This window comes from Mugil cephalus, chromosome 2 (genome assembly GCF_022458985.1).
Source record: "Mugil cephalus isolate CIBA_MC_2020 chromosome 2, CIBA_Mcephalus_1.1, whole genome shotgun sequence".
In the NCBI taxonomy this organism is placed as follows: domain Eukaryota; kingdom Metazoa; phylum Chordata; class Actinopteri; order Mugiliformes; family Mugilidae; genus Mugil; species Mugil cephalus.
The window spans coordinates 21,692,554-21,706,139 of NC_061771.1; the positions used below are offsets into that span (position 1 = coordinate 21,692,554).

General features: G+C 42.7%; 1 protein-coding gene across 1 annotated transcript in view; it reads right to left on the reverse strand.

Annotated features, from left to right (window-relative positions):
* The window catches only part of LOC125003451 (collagen alpha-1(XI) chain-like), a 39,495-nt gene that overhangs the window by 25,317 nt on the left and 592 nt on the right, over positions 1–13,586 (reverse strand). The window contains exons 2-5 of the mRNA XM_047577406.1: positions 1,303–1,470; positions 1,028–1,119; positions 738–859; positions 389–551 (exon numbers count right to left, since the gene is read on the reverse strand). Of these exons, the coding sequence (XP_047433362.1) occupies positions 389–551; positions 738–859; positions 1,028–1,119; positions 1,303–1,470 (545 nt within the window). The remainder of the gene's footprint in view (positions 1–388; positions 552–737; positions 860–1,027; positions 1,120–1,302; positions 1,471–13,586) is intronic.

Below are 13,586 nucleotides of genomic sequence, written 5' to 3' on the forward strand. Positions count from 1 at the left end.
GGATAAGCTCAAACAATAAATATTTACTTAATGGAAGTTTGCTGCAGAGTTTAGAAGCTGCACTACAGCCTCACAGCCACTAGAGGGTGCGGTAGAGAGAGGAGCCTTTATGTTATTCACTTTTCACCATTTGATGGATGAATCAAACAAGCCGCAACAGGCAGAGACACTTCCTCATCGCACAAAAGAATTTATTGTCTCCTTGTCCTTTTTTCTTTTTTTTTTTCTGTTACCGAACCTAAATGACCTCACGCTGAACGAAGGGAATAGTTCTTTACACCTACATTAAGTGTCTGCAAATCTCTCAACTTACGCATGAGACTAATTATTTTTTTCACCTCTATTCTCTTTAAACATTGTATTTAAGTAACCTTTTCTTTCTTTTTACCTCAAACACGGCCTCGTCCAGGAGGCGGGTCCCGAAGACAGTTACACCGTCGGTGCTGACGTGGGGGTCTTGATCTCTGAGCAGGTCCAGGGTGTCCACCTTCTGACAGTCCAGGTACAGAGTCACAGACTGGCCCTCCACGCTGTAGGCCACTCTGTGCCACCTGGTAACAAGAAGAGAAGCACAAAATTCCCCTTTATATTTACTTTTTTAGTTGAAAGGGGCTGTTTTTGTGACTAATTATTATAATATCCAGCCTGTTTGTGTTACTTGCTTTGACATAACAGTAATTATAACACCTCTGAGACATTATATGTGTGTGGGTTCCTGTGCATGTGCAGTTACCCACTTGCCATCAGCCAGGTTGATTTTTCTAAAGGTGGGGTAAAGTTCTGGAGGCGGCTGACCGTGCTGGTCCTCGTACAGGAACACGGGAGAACGGCCGACCTCGACACCCAGCTGCTGCGTGCCCTAAAAGATGCACAGACGCAAAGAGGATGAGATAAAAATACCTCATCTGGTGAATACTGAGTACATTTTTTGTTGTAATATTTACCAACCATTCAAACGTGTGGACTCACTGGTACTGCGAGCGACAAAAAGCAGAGACGGTAAATAAATGATGTGTAGGCTGCGTACCTGCGAGTCATACAGGGAGAGGAGAAAGACCTGCGAGCTCTTCACAGCTCTGACTGTTGTCATCACGGAGAAATTCGCAGGGAACGTTGAATCTGAAGGAGAACGCGCACACACACACACACACACACACACACACACACACACACACACACACACACACACACACACACACACACACACACACACGTCAATTCCTGATGCTCAACGTTGAAATTGACACTAATCTTATTTATTTATTCGGCCAAACGAGCCCACAGAGCGGCACTGACACTCACCGGGGAAGAGTTGCTTCGTGGGCGCGCTCAGCTGAATCTTCTTGTCAATTTTGAAGGAGAGGTCCGTCTCCTCTCGTCCCGTCCTGCTGGTGCACAGCCCTGCTTCCAGGGACACCCCCTCCATGTCCTCTGACAGCTCCAGGACCTTCAAGACGTCAATGGGACCGGCTGTAAAAATAAATAAAGAAATAAATTATACCATAGGTTCAGTTCGTAAAGTCGTTATTTATACTATGGTAAACATCTGTTCAGCTCCCTGAAAAACAGATGAATTCAAAAACATTATACACTGATCAGCCACAGCATTATGACCACCTTCCCAATATTTTTAACTCATCAGAGAATGGACATGGATCTTCTGGGGGTGTCCTGTGCTGTTTTTCATGTTTTTTGAGTTGTTCCTAAATTATTGTTTGTTTTTTTTTTTTGCTATGGGCACCTGATTTGGGCTACGTGGATGCTACATGTCCAAGTAACATCCACACGAATGCCAGGTTCAAAAGTTTCCCAGATAAGATAATGTTAATGCTAATTCACCTCCTCTATCATAATATTGTACAAAGAGTCTCAATGAGTCACTACTGTTGTTTCAGAACCATGAATTACGCTACTTGCTGTGTGTGTGTGCTCAGTGCAGATAGGATGGAGCTGCTGATATGAAGAAAAAAAAAAAGGAAGACTAATTTATGGCCATCTCTGGCAGCCTAATGCTGCACGCTTCTCCAGGAACAAGCTGGCAGGCACAGCACAGCTTTGCTTCCAGCTCCAGACGCTTTTATTTACGTAATACAGTCTCCAACAGCTACTGCCTGTCCTAAGAAAAAAGATGCAGCACACTCAGGGTCACACGGTTTACAACATGCACACAATAAAGACACAGATAAGATTAAGTAATTAAGAAAAAATACATTTGTCTGCTGAGCTTTTTGTTGACCTCTTAGTTATTTTTATCTTAATTGGTTTGTTTCTCTCCCATCGAACCATCTTCCTGTTAACAAGCAAGCTAAGCAACATTAGCAATGGTACAAACACACAAACGGACTTAACTATCAGCCGGACCATGTGCTTACCCTGATATAGGGATGGCCATCGATAACTGGTTCCAACTGATTTAATTAATCAACATCATTAGCTTTCATGCCTGATTATCGTTACCGGTACTTTTCGTGCCAACTCTTTGCATTCCAGGCCAGATGGTGGCGGTAATGCGCCTAGTAGTTGTTTGCCAACCGCCACAAAACAAAAGAAGAAGAAGATCGTGTCCGAAATCGCCATTGGGCCCTATTTTGAAGTGGTGTCCGAAACCTTAGTGACCAAACTCTATCCTCTACATAGTGCACTCAAAGTTTCCCATAAAGTATTAGGAAAAGTAGTGACCATCCGTCGGTCACTCATATATGACCGTGTATATACCGTATCACGGTCACTCAACAGGTGGTGTATTTCCCATCATGCATTGCGTCTCTAGCGCCACCGCCGTTAACGGCGGTTAGTGGCTGTTAGTGAGACGCATTTTTGAAATTTCGTCGCGAAAATATTAAACTTTTTTTTTTTTTTTTTTTTACTTTTATTTTTTATTTCGTGAACATCACACATATTTGTTTACAAAATCATCACTTTTGAATAATTATACTGTAAACTATAACGGGATAACCAAGCAGTCTGACGCGTAACGATAACAGTGACGTCATTGACTCTTCTCACCAGAGCAGTGCCAGTGAGGATCCAGGGACCAATTTCCTATTTGTTTTCTTACACAATCTCTTATCTCTTGTTTAGAAACGCATTCAAATTTCTGTTGTGTACATGATACTACAAACGCCTACTTTTAGTTTCATTTCCAGGAGGAGTAGACAAGGGAATCGATACTAAATCAGATTGATAAGCAGAATCGATAATGGCATCGTATCAATAAAATCTTACTGATGCCCATCCCTGCTCTTTCATCCTCAATCTCTCTCCTGAACACATACTTGCTGTAGAAGCTTTCCATAGTCACATGGCAACATCAAACAGCAGATGAAAAAGTCCACATGTATGATTCCAGAGGGCAATAATGGAGAAAGCCTGTGTTTTCATACCGATTCAGCCCAATGCTGCACAACAGAAACTCCCTACACTAAAGATATAACGGTGATTCTGTAAGAAACGGACAGAGCAGAAGTGTGCGACACGTGCAGAACTCACACATTCTTATGAATTATGTAAGCACGATGGTCACAGAGATCTGCGGACTAAGCAGAAAAATGTGGGAGATAAGAGAGGAGACGGCAGAAAAAATGAGAAACACATTAAAATAGGGGGAGAAGGGGTAAAAGAGGGAAAATAGAAGAAAAAATAGACGGTAGGGGAGAGGAGAGGAGGGCATGCCTCTACTGGTGTGGCTCCCTTTCACGCGTATTTCTGAGGCTTACGTAAACCCTCCATCTGCCTCGCACCTTTACACACACACACACACACACACACATGCATGCACATGAGACGTTGGCATCATGTCTGAGTCTGAGCGCCAGATGTATTTGTTGCCTGTTTTTCAATGTGTGTCCGTCTGTCTGTCCATCTGTCCGCCTGCCAGGCTGGCTTTCTGTCAACTTGCAGTCCTGTCTCTCCATGTGCCTGGCATCGCATTCACAGACACAACTAAAACACGCCAGTGATTCGTGTCCCTCCACGGGCTGACAAATGTCTGTGGAAAAGCTGACGTGTAGGAGATTACTTTATCGTTTGCTCGCCGACTGCTCACCGGAGCGTAAAAACACGTTCACGCCTCTGTGGACAACACGAAGCACCGCGGCCAGTTCTGCAGCGCGTCCTGCGCCGCTGGCAGAGGTCGGACACATGTCGGAGGTTATTCAGCCGACGGGGCAAGTCCAATGAGTTGCAGAGAGACCGCTCTTATTGGCTGCACAGACCAGCAAACCAATGCATGGGGAGGGGACGGAGCCTCGTTTTTCTGCTTTAACTAATCTCGACATTCAGACACAGAAATATTTTCACACAGCCAAGGAATTTCAAAACCAAACAATTTGGATCAGCTGGTCAGTATGTTCCTGGAGAGGTCAAGGGCATGTGTTACTCTACAACAGGGGTCTTTGACAATTTTCAGCCAAGGACACATTATTATCATCATTTTGCATTCAATATTAAGCTATCACTTATCTATTTACTAACTATGTTAGTTATGTGTATTTAAAGAAATTTAAAGTTGTGGGAGGGGGAAAACAAGTATGTATAAAAAATGTCTAATCAACCAAAGATTTTGCAGTCACCTCTGTGGTATCTCCGCTGACCCCCTGTTGAAGACCAATGCTCTACAAAATATGTGTGGTGTCCCAGACCATCTTCACAAGTGGCTTGGATCACAATGCATTATGGGAATTTTTTCCTTTTACACTGTATTTTACACTTCAGATCTGATTTTCCTTGTAGGACACTTTGTTTTTTTGGTTAAGACAACTATTTTGAGTGCACACTGTTGCATAGTTTGAATCTTCTGTGGTTTTATGTCTTATGTGTGCACTACACACTGTATATTTCTCAATGTGTTTTTTCAGTCTGAAAATAGGAGTAAAAAGTGAAATGAGTTTTATGTGAGGTTAAATTGTGAATATGTTTAGGCAGGAATGGAAAATAAAAGTTGATAATTCTAGTGATCAAGTGATAGTTTCTGAATGATGTAATTAATCATCATCCTGGCTTGAGGACACACACGCACACACATATATATATACTAGTAAATTCTATAAAAATATCTCCTAACACACACCTCAGCTTGGAACATTATAACCTAGCCTAGGGCACAGCCCGACATGCACCTCCCCAGAAATGAAACTCAGAGACGCAGACTGCAACAGCTGTGATTGGAATTCTTCCTCCTTCTGCCTCCTACGAACATCTGCCCAGGTGTTTTCTATAATTTTCTGTGTTGCAGCGATTGCAATGAAAATCAATATTTAGTGAATTCAGTCCGGCATGGATCGGTCGGTTCCGCTCGCCACTGTGTGGAGAGGCTCAACACGGATCGACTAGCCCCGAGCCTTTGCACTGTACAATAAAGGGAACACTTCAAAATTTACATTCAAAATTTATTTGGATGCTTGCCTAGAATTACTCAAGATAATGCATCTTGTGTCTGTGTGGTCTGTTATGCAATTAAAGTTAACAAATTACAGCAAAACCTGACCAGACAAGTTTTCTATTTTATTATGTAGTTTAGAAAAGAGACTTGCTACCTTGGTTTGCGACCAGTGTTTATTCTGAGCTAAGCTAATCAGCTGTTACATCCTATTTAAAAAAAAAAAACAGACATGACAGTCATAATTTTTTTCCCTCATTATATCAGATCTTATTAAATGTATGTTCCATAAATGTATTTCAACAAATTACAAAAAGTCTGTGTGCTTTTTCTTTCCTGATAATGACAGGGGTTTATATTTCTGGTCGAATGTTAGCATGGCTACCTGTTAACAAGCTATAAACTAGCTGCAGGTTGGTGTGCACACATGCTAAAGTCATAGTTAGACTCGGGGCGACACTCAAAAAACACAGCGTGCTGAAAAAAAAACGGGGGCTCCAGCATTACATGCCAAGAACAGATCTGCAGGACTTACATCTGAAAGCAGCAGAGGACAAGATGAGACATGGACTCTTTGCTCTAACTCTGGATGCACGCGAAAACACCAGCTAATGTTACCCTGTGATCCCCGTGAGTATGCGCGAAATCAATACAACATCTACACACACGCGCACACATACATACACACACACACACACAGGGTCGGTACACTTGCTCTGCACATTCGCGGCGTAGCAGGTCTCCATCAGCTGCTGCCGTTGTTCCCGAGGCTCTGAGCTGAGGTGCGAGGGGCACCGTGGTCAACGTGTACACACATGCAGAGCTTGTCAAATCTAAGCCTCGACATAAAGCGCAACGACTGCAGTTTGAACAGAAAGATCCAAACAGTGGAACTCTCTTCGCTGTCATAATCGCTCACCTCACCAAAATCAGAGCAGTGATGTGTTTTTACCTGCAGAGGACCAGACTGAAGTCGCAAATCTCTCTCCAAACAACTGGGACATGGAGAGGGCTTTGGTGCAGGCTTCATAGAGTGTTAACCAGGAATCCCAGTGTCTACACTCACTCGCGCTCGAATAAAACCGACCTAGTGTTCATGACTTGGCATGCTGTGTTAGGATCAGTTGGAAGCTACGCAACCCGATAAATATATCCAGATTTAGCTTTTGTAAATCTATTAGCAACTTGGCAAATTCTCTTAAACAACTCTCTTTTCTTGTTACTTTAGAGAAATTAAATGCACTTTGGCAAAACAGTCCTGCAATATATCCTCCTTCAACACTGTTATCATGTTCAGTTTATGTTGAAACCAGATTGAACTAAACACCAAAGTGTTTCTTTTATTAAGTGTAGTCAATGGGCTAAAATGGGATTATCAAAATAATAGAAACACAACACAGTCCAATTCAATGATACTGCAAACCAGTCACTTTTACCAGCATTCATTATCACACAGGATGAGATGTTACAATCCCTTGTGTCAAGATCCGAGGCAAAACACATTCAGAAGCCCAGTCCAACTGAAAAACCGACCAGCATGCTAGCAGTCAGCTACCTGCTAGCAAGACACCAGCTAACTAGCCTAGCCAACAGCAGCAGCTAAGAAGTGATGGGATATGGAACTACATGTAAACCAACACTTCTCCTTTGTGCCAAGACACCAGGAAGTCGAGTTCAACTGAAAAAAAAAAACGTCCAGCAGGCTAGCTGCCAGCTGCCAACTAGCAACCAAGAGACCAGCTAACTAGCCTAGCCAACAGCAGTAAGCAGTATGCGGCACATCGCTGGGGCTTTCAAGTGGGGACCTCCCTTCACTGATGTTTTTCAACATAAATATGTGTGTGGAACTCATTAGTAACACATTGAAGACATTTACTGAATGTATGAACAATGCACGAGTTAAACTAATCAGACGCATTATAGTTGTGCGTCTGTTGTTTCATCAGGGACCAATAAGTTTAAGTTCCACAAGCCGGACACACAAGCAAATGGAGCGGGGAACACAAACAGCACTCTGACAGCTTAACTGGTGCCACATTGGAGAAACTATGGATTTTCTGGAAACCAGATGAGTGTTATGCATTTGTTTGTGTGTTAGAAAGAGAGTTAAGATTGGGTAGTTTTTTTTGTGTGTGTGTGTGCATACGTGTGCGGTTGGATGAGGGTGTTTACGATTAGTCTGTCATTAACTCAGTTAAGGCAAAGAATGCAATAACATGCCTTTTGCAGAAACAAGACCTGAGCTTTAGACGAGCTTCCTGTGCTGCACCGCAACTCTCACGTAGACACAAAGACAGTTGTCAGTTCCTCCGCTGAGCATTCGCCCCTGGAGCCTGTCATTAGCCTGACTTTTCTCTGTGCTCACTCTCTCTTTCTTCTGCTCTCTTCAAACGTCCCTCTCGAGTACTTGACACAGCTCTCGGCGGAGACGAAACCAGGCCAGTGATGGAAAAATAAATAAAAAAAATATGAGATGAAACCCAGAGAATAAAGGATGAGAACGGCGGCAGTGGGTAAGAATGGGAAAGAGGGACCATGTGTTTTCTTTCCTCTCAGTTCAGCTGGCTCCGATCAAAGAAACACACTGAATTGTCTCTCTCACTTTCAGACACACACACTCAGACACACACATGCATTTAGTTAGATGAATCTTTAATATCAGTGTCAGACAGAGAGAGAGATGCATGCAGACAGACGCACGTTCAACATCTCCTTCTAGGAATCTGTGCCCAAATCATCTCTTCTTCAAAAAAAAAAAAAAAAAAATTAAAAAACAAAGATGCTTCGCTCAATTTATTCCAACAAAGCAAGTCCTGCCCCCCAACCTCTGATCAAAGACTGCACCAATATTTATCTGTCACAGGGCTCCAGCTCTTTTCGGTCAGCTGCACGTTGCTTTATGTGGCTCCGTGCACTATTTTTGTTGGATGTTGCATCATATGGTGACTTTGATTTTTCGGAGAACAAAGAGCTTTTTCAAACATACCAGCACCAGAGTCTCAACTGCGGCAGAATTCATGAAAAACATTCTATCCTGCAAATGATGACCGGCAGCATTCGCGGCGTATTTTTGTTCCGCGTGCAAGAGAAAAAACCTGAAACGTCAAAGCGGATTAACGGAGCCATATGACATGCAAATAGTTCTCTGAATATAGTTTTGTGGGCTGCCGTGCAGCTTGATCAGAGAAACTCATTCATAGAGCAGCGCTTGGTGTTTAGGTTAGAGCAAATTGATCACTTGCAGCACAGAGCGGCAGCTTGGGCAACGACTCTTCATTTTCATATTGCAAGTTCATCCTCTGCCTCTGTGTTGAAGTGCTTGGTGAAGTAATTCAGTAAAGATGGATTTTAAGCATCACCAGTGATAAATAAATAAATAAAATAAAATAAACAACCTTTGAATACGTCAGATTGTTCCTTGGACTCAACTTTTAGAAGCAACTTCAGAAGTGAAGCAGGCAAAGTATTGACTTGCTCTTAATATCAAACAACTACTACTTCTAGTCAATGTGTAGCTTCTAGTTGATGCTCCTAGTGGCTCTCACTCATTTACAAGTTAAAATGGGTATGAGTCATTTTGGACTGAAGGAACAATAAATTAACTTATCTTCTGCTTCCCCACAAACTTAAACTGTCCAGGCCAGTTCTGAAACAAGACTGTCTTTCTGACTGGGGCATGGAAACTGCAGTGAACAGCAAACATTTGCAACGTATTTGTAGTAAACTAGGCCAAATGTGATTTAAATTAGATAATAAGAAACAGCATAAAATCAGTTGTTTTTATTAGGCACTAATTCTTACGTCTAATGTGTCAAAAAATGAGCCTGAGTTTGTACTTCATGGTGGTAGCTTGACCTCGGGGCTAATGTCAACACGCTAACATGCCAGCAGACATTGACAAGACTAGCAGCAGTTGTGTGTGTGTGTATACAGTAATGGTAACCCTAGGTCATCTACTGTATTCTTGAACTACAGTCACAGAGGAAACGCATGTTTGACTACACACAGCCCCATAGAAGGAGTATGAACTATAACCACATCCAGCCACAGTTACACCATGGCAGATCAGCTGGAGCACAGCCAGCTGTTAAATGTCAAAAATGAGTAATGTGTCTTTAAACGGAGTCAACATAGGCCACGTCATCTCTGCTTTCCGTCACACCTTAGTGCGATAGTGCACAAAGTTTTTCTGCAAGTTTGTAGATAAGGATATTTTTGGCGGTTGTACTGGCGACACCAAGGGCAACATATGCTTGGAAGTTATGTTTTGAGCTGGCGAAGACTCGTCCTCTGTTGTACGTTTAGCGGGGAAACCCTCTCAAAAAGTCTCCATGGTACGTTCGGGAAGGTTCTCAGTCATCCAGGTCATGGTCTACCCAAAAAGTGTTTAAGAAAGTGTCACTTGTAGACGTTTTGTCACTAATCTGAGCAGCTTCTCCAGCTCTTTACTTCTGAAGCTACATGGATGAGTGGCGAAACTCATCCCAGTAGCTCCTTAACTATTCATAAGGACCAGAAGAGATGTCCACATGTTAAACCAGCGCAAATGTTAAAAAAAAAAGCCTCCTCAAAACTTAATTCACATATGAATGGACTGAAATGCAACAAGCTATTAGCTTAAAGACAAACTAGTCTGAACTTAAATTGTAAGTGCAAAGCTTGTGGAATGTATAGCGCATAGGTGGACTGGTCTTCATTATGACTTTGAGGAAATGATTTTACTTAAGGGCTCCTCTTCTCAATCGCTGCACAAAGTCATTCCCAAATCCACAAAGCCCTTTCTCCGGATTCCCAAAATACTCCCAATAGTCAAACCCATTACCTTACATAGCAACTCCTCCACCACCATCAGAATGCGTGAGTGTTTTGGAAAATGGCTGCACGACGAGCTAATTGTAAAGCACTTTGTTCAATAAGGTGTAAAACAGCTGCCATTTTTACCCTTTTGTGTTAGTATGCAAGCAGTCAACACAAAAAGCAGCTGATGCGGATGGAAATGCCATTAGCTTTGCGAGAATTCTGGTCTACTTTGGTCAAAAGTTAAGGGCTCCCCCCAAAAGGCATCACAACCTTCACAGCGATCCATTCACAAACTGATGCTGCCAGCTCTGATCCATTTTCTAAATCTCACACTATTTGCTGCACTAACATATGACTTCAGTGTTGAAAGACCTCATTCGGGCGCATGAAGTCTTTCTGAGTCACAGGTTGAATGTGCTGCTCTGGCTAACCACAACAAAGTACACAAAGTGGGAGATGACTGACTACATGCTTCCTTTTTACTACTGCATGGGGTTTTTTGGTGTTGGCCAGCTCTCGGGCAGGAGGAGAAAATGCCATTGCACAAAAATTCCAACACAAACACATTTTCACAAAGGATTGGGCTTCCGACTTCACCTTCCTACCCGAGTTTTGGATGCAGCTTGTCCAGAATGAAAAAAAAAAAGTCTACTACATGAAAACCAAATGATTTCTGAATGCAGAATACTTTGAATACTCAGGGAGTAATAAATTACCGTAAATGACCTCTTACATATCGAGGCAGGTAGGCGTCTGAAGCACCTTAGGCCAGATCGTGACATGATTGACCGCAACTTGACCACGGAGCTCAGATGTCCAAGATCATAATTCAGATCCAGCCCGACCTGGTGACAGCCAGGTGTGTGACTGCGTTTGACACTGAGCAAACTATCAAGTGTGAAGACAGTTTAACTATGGGCGTGTGATGCAAGAGTTTTGTCCGGCGACAAAGAAGAATGTGGTAGGAAAATGAGAAACACATCCTTTATGTGTTCTTTCCATGCGTGGTGGTTCGGTTGTTGGTGAATCTGTGCCTCTCTTCACCAGGAGGGTTGTTTTCTTATAAATTCTCATTTTACAGGGACACCTTGAGAGACGCTACAGGCTTCGCACCCTGACCTAGTTTGACCCCAGATGACCCTAAAAGTCCAGAGGTCACATTAGTCACTTCAGTAATGACCTTCACAGACAGAGTGAAGTTGCTGATTTATATATGATGGGATAATAACGCCGGGGCAGGAGCTAACAACCGCTGGAACTCTTTTTTTTTCAATGTACATCTGGCATGTAAATTGTTTTTTTCTTACTCCGCGCTTCACATGTTTAACTGTTTAGGTAATTGTAAAAAAACAGAGAGAAAAATGTTTTGCAGCTTTCTCAGCATTTTCTCAGGCAGAGCAGGTGGAGGCAACATAGCTGAGGGTTTGCCAGGTCACCTGCTTTGCTTCATGGTGAATGTTGTTAATAAAAGAGCCATAAAATGAGAAAAACAACTCATGAGTTTAAGTTAATTGAAGAGATTTACTACACAACCCCCCACGCTGTTTAGTACCCGGTCTGGTGCTTTCTTCCACTGTTTATGATCGCTGCGATGAGTTGGGCTCGTTTTGAAGTCTAACTGCTAAAGACATTGTTTAATATTTGCATTTTTGCAGCCTTACACTGACCGGCTAGCTTCATGCTAAGCTAAAGTGGATGTCTTCTCATCCAGTTCTAAACATCTTAACAGTATGTTATTCATTTAAAGGACCTGTGGGCAGGATTTTGGAGGATCAGCTGGCTGCTACATGCGATTATTATTCTTTTTACTGGTTTGTTGGTGATGGGTATTCAGCACACACCGATTAACCACAACATTATGACCACTGACAGGAGAAGGAAATAACACTGATCCATCTTGTGACAATTCAGTGTTCTGCTAGGAAACCTCTGAAGCTGGCATTCATTCATGTGGTTACTTAGACATGTAGCACCCACCTAGACCAGACCAGACACCCCCACCCCATAGCAATGACACTCCTCGACCTGGCCTCCAAATTCAGATTTCTAGATCCCAAACTATTTAAGTATCACTAGGTGATGGTGACCTCTATGGTCTACAGAGGACCCTCCCCTCAACCCATAGGACCCAAAGGCCCCCACTAACAACATCCCGTTACCGTCCACTACATGACATCCTCAGAAGACCCATGTCCATTCTCTGATGAGTTTGGAGGCAGAAGAGAGACCTACACGATATTAGAAAGGTGGTCATAATGTTATGACTCATCTGTGTGTTTTATCATGAAATATATAAAGTTATGAATTGAAGTGTAGGAATGATTCATGGTTGACTCAGTTAGAAAATGGTGAAGTTAGAAAAAGAAAACAGGTGAGGATGCTAAGGTGACTCACGGGCCCTGAACATAAATCACAGGAGAGAAAACATAGCGGAACTTCTCTGTGGAGGTGCATAAATTGCATTTTTATTAGTGTGTAACCACCTGAATCTACAAATTGTTGTGCTTCCATGAGCTTGTCGTATCTACTTCTCCAGCATGTTGCACCGCCATGTTTCTACAATATCTCCCCCCCCCAAAAAAAGGAAAAAAAAAGAAAAAGAAGAAGAAGCAAACACTAACCCTGGAGGAGGGGGCCTTTCACTTTTTTTTTTTTTTACATTCGGAAAGGGAGGAATGAGGGAGTGGTATTCAGATGGCTGCACTCTATAAGCTCATGGCTATAGATGCCACTAAATCCTCAACACTCATCCATTAAGGAGAAGACGTCGGTCACGTGCTTGAATTTCATGACAAATGGTCGCTCCATCTTTAAAACAGATGGTGTAAATACAACCTGAGATGCAACTTTTTTCTTTAGGTCATAAAAAGGCACTTTAAAGACAGATTAATGTAAAAAATACGCTGACTCATGTGGTCAGGTGGATTAAGCCTCTTCATATATCACCACAGCAGAGTGGAATTATTTTAAGTACCTTATAAAAATAAAAAAAAATAAAAAAAAACTACTCTCCGGCTTTTATCATTGTCTAAAATTAGTAGATCCTCAAATGCACTGATGCACACTTGAACCTGTGCTGATAAGCATCAGTTGAACAACCCCAACAAGCCCCAGAAGATAAAAGCTCTGCTCTGCGGTTCCTGTGCAGCTCCAGGGGCCTCCTGTACATAACCAAGCGTCCCCGGCGCAGCTCGGCTCTTAATTTAGCCTCAGTCTGTTCTCCATTACCCAGCTGCGGAGGCTTAAACCCTGTAAGCTGCAGAACGAGAGAACATACTGATGCTGTAGGTATGGCAGAACAAGTCTAGACATATAGGCATATGCCTCTAACAAGTGTGCAGCGGAGCTCGGCTCAATGAGCTTCAGGCCTGCTTGACCCGGCGCAACAGAATCGTCTGTCAAACGAAGG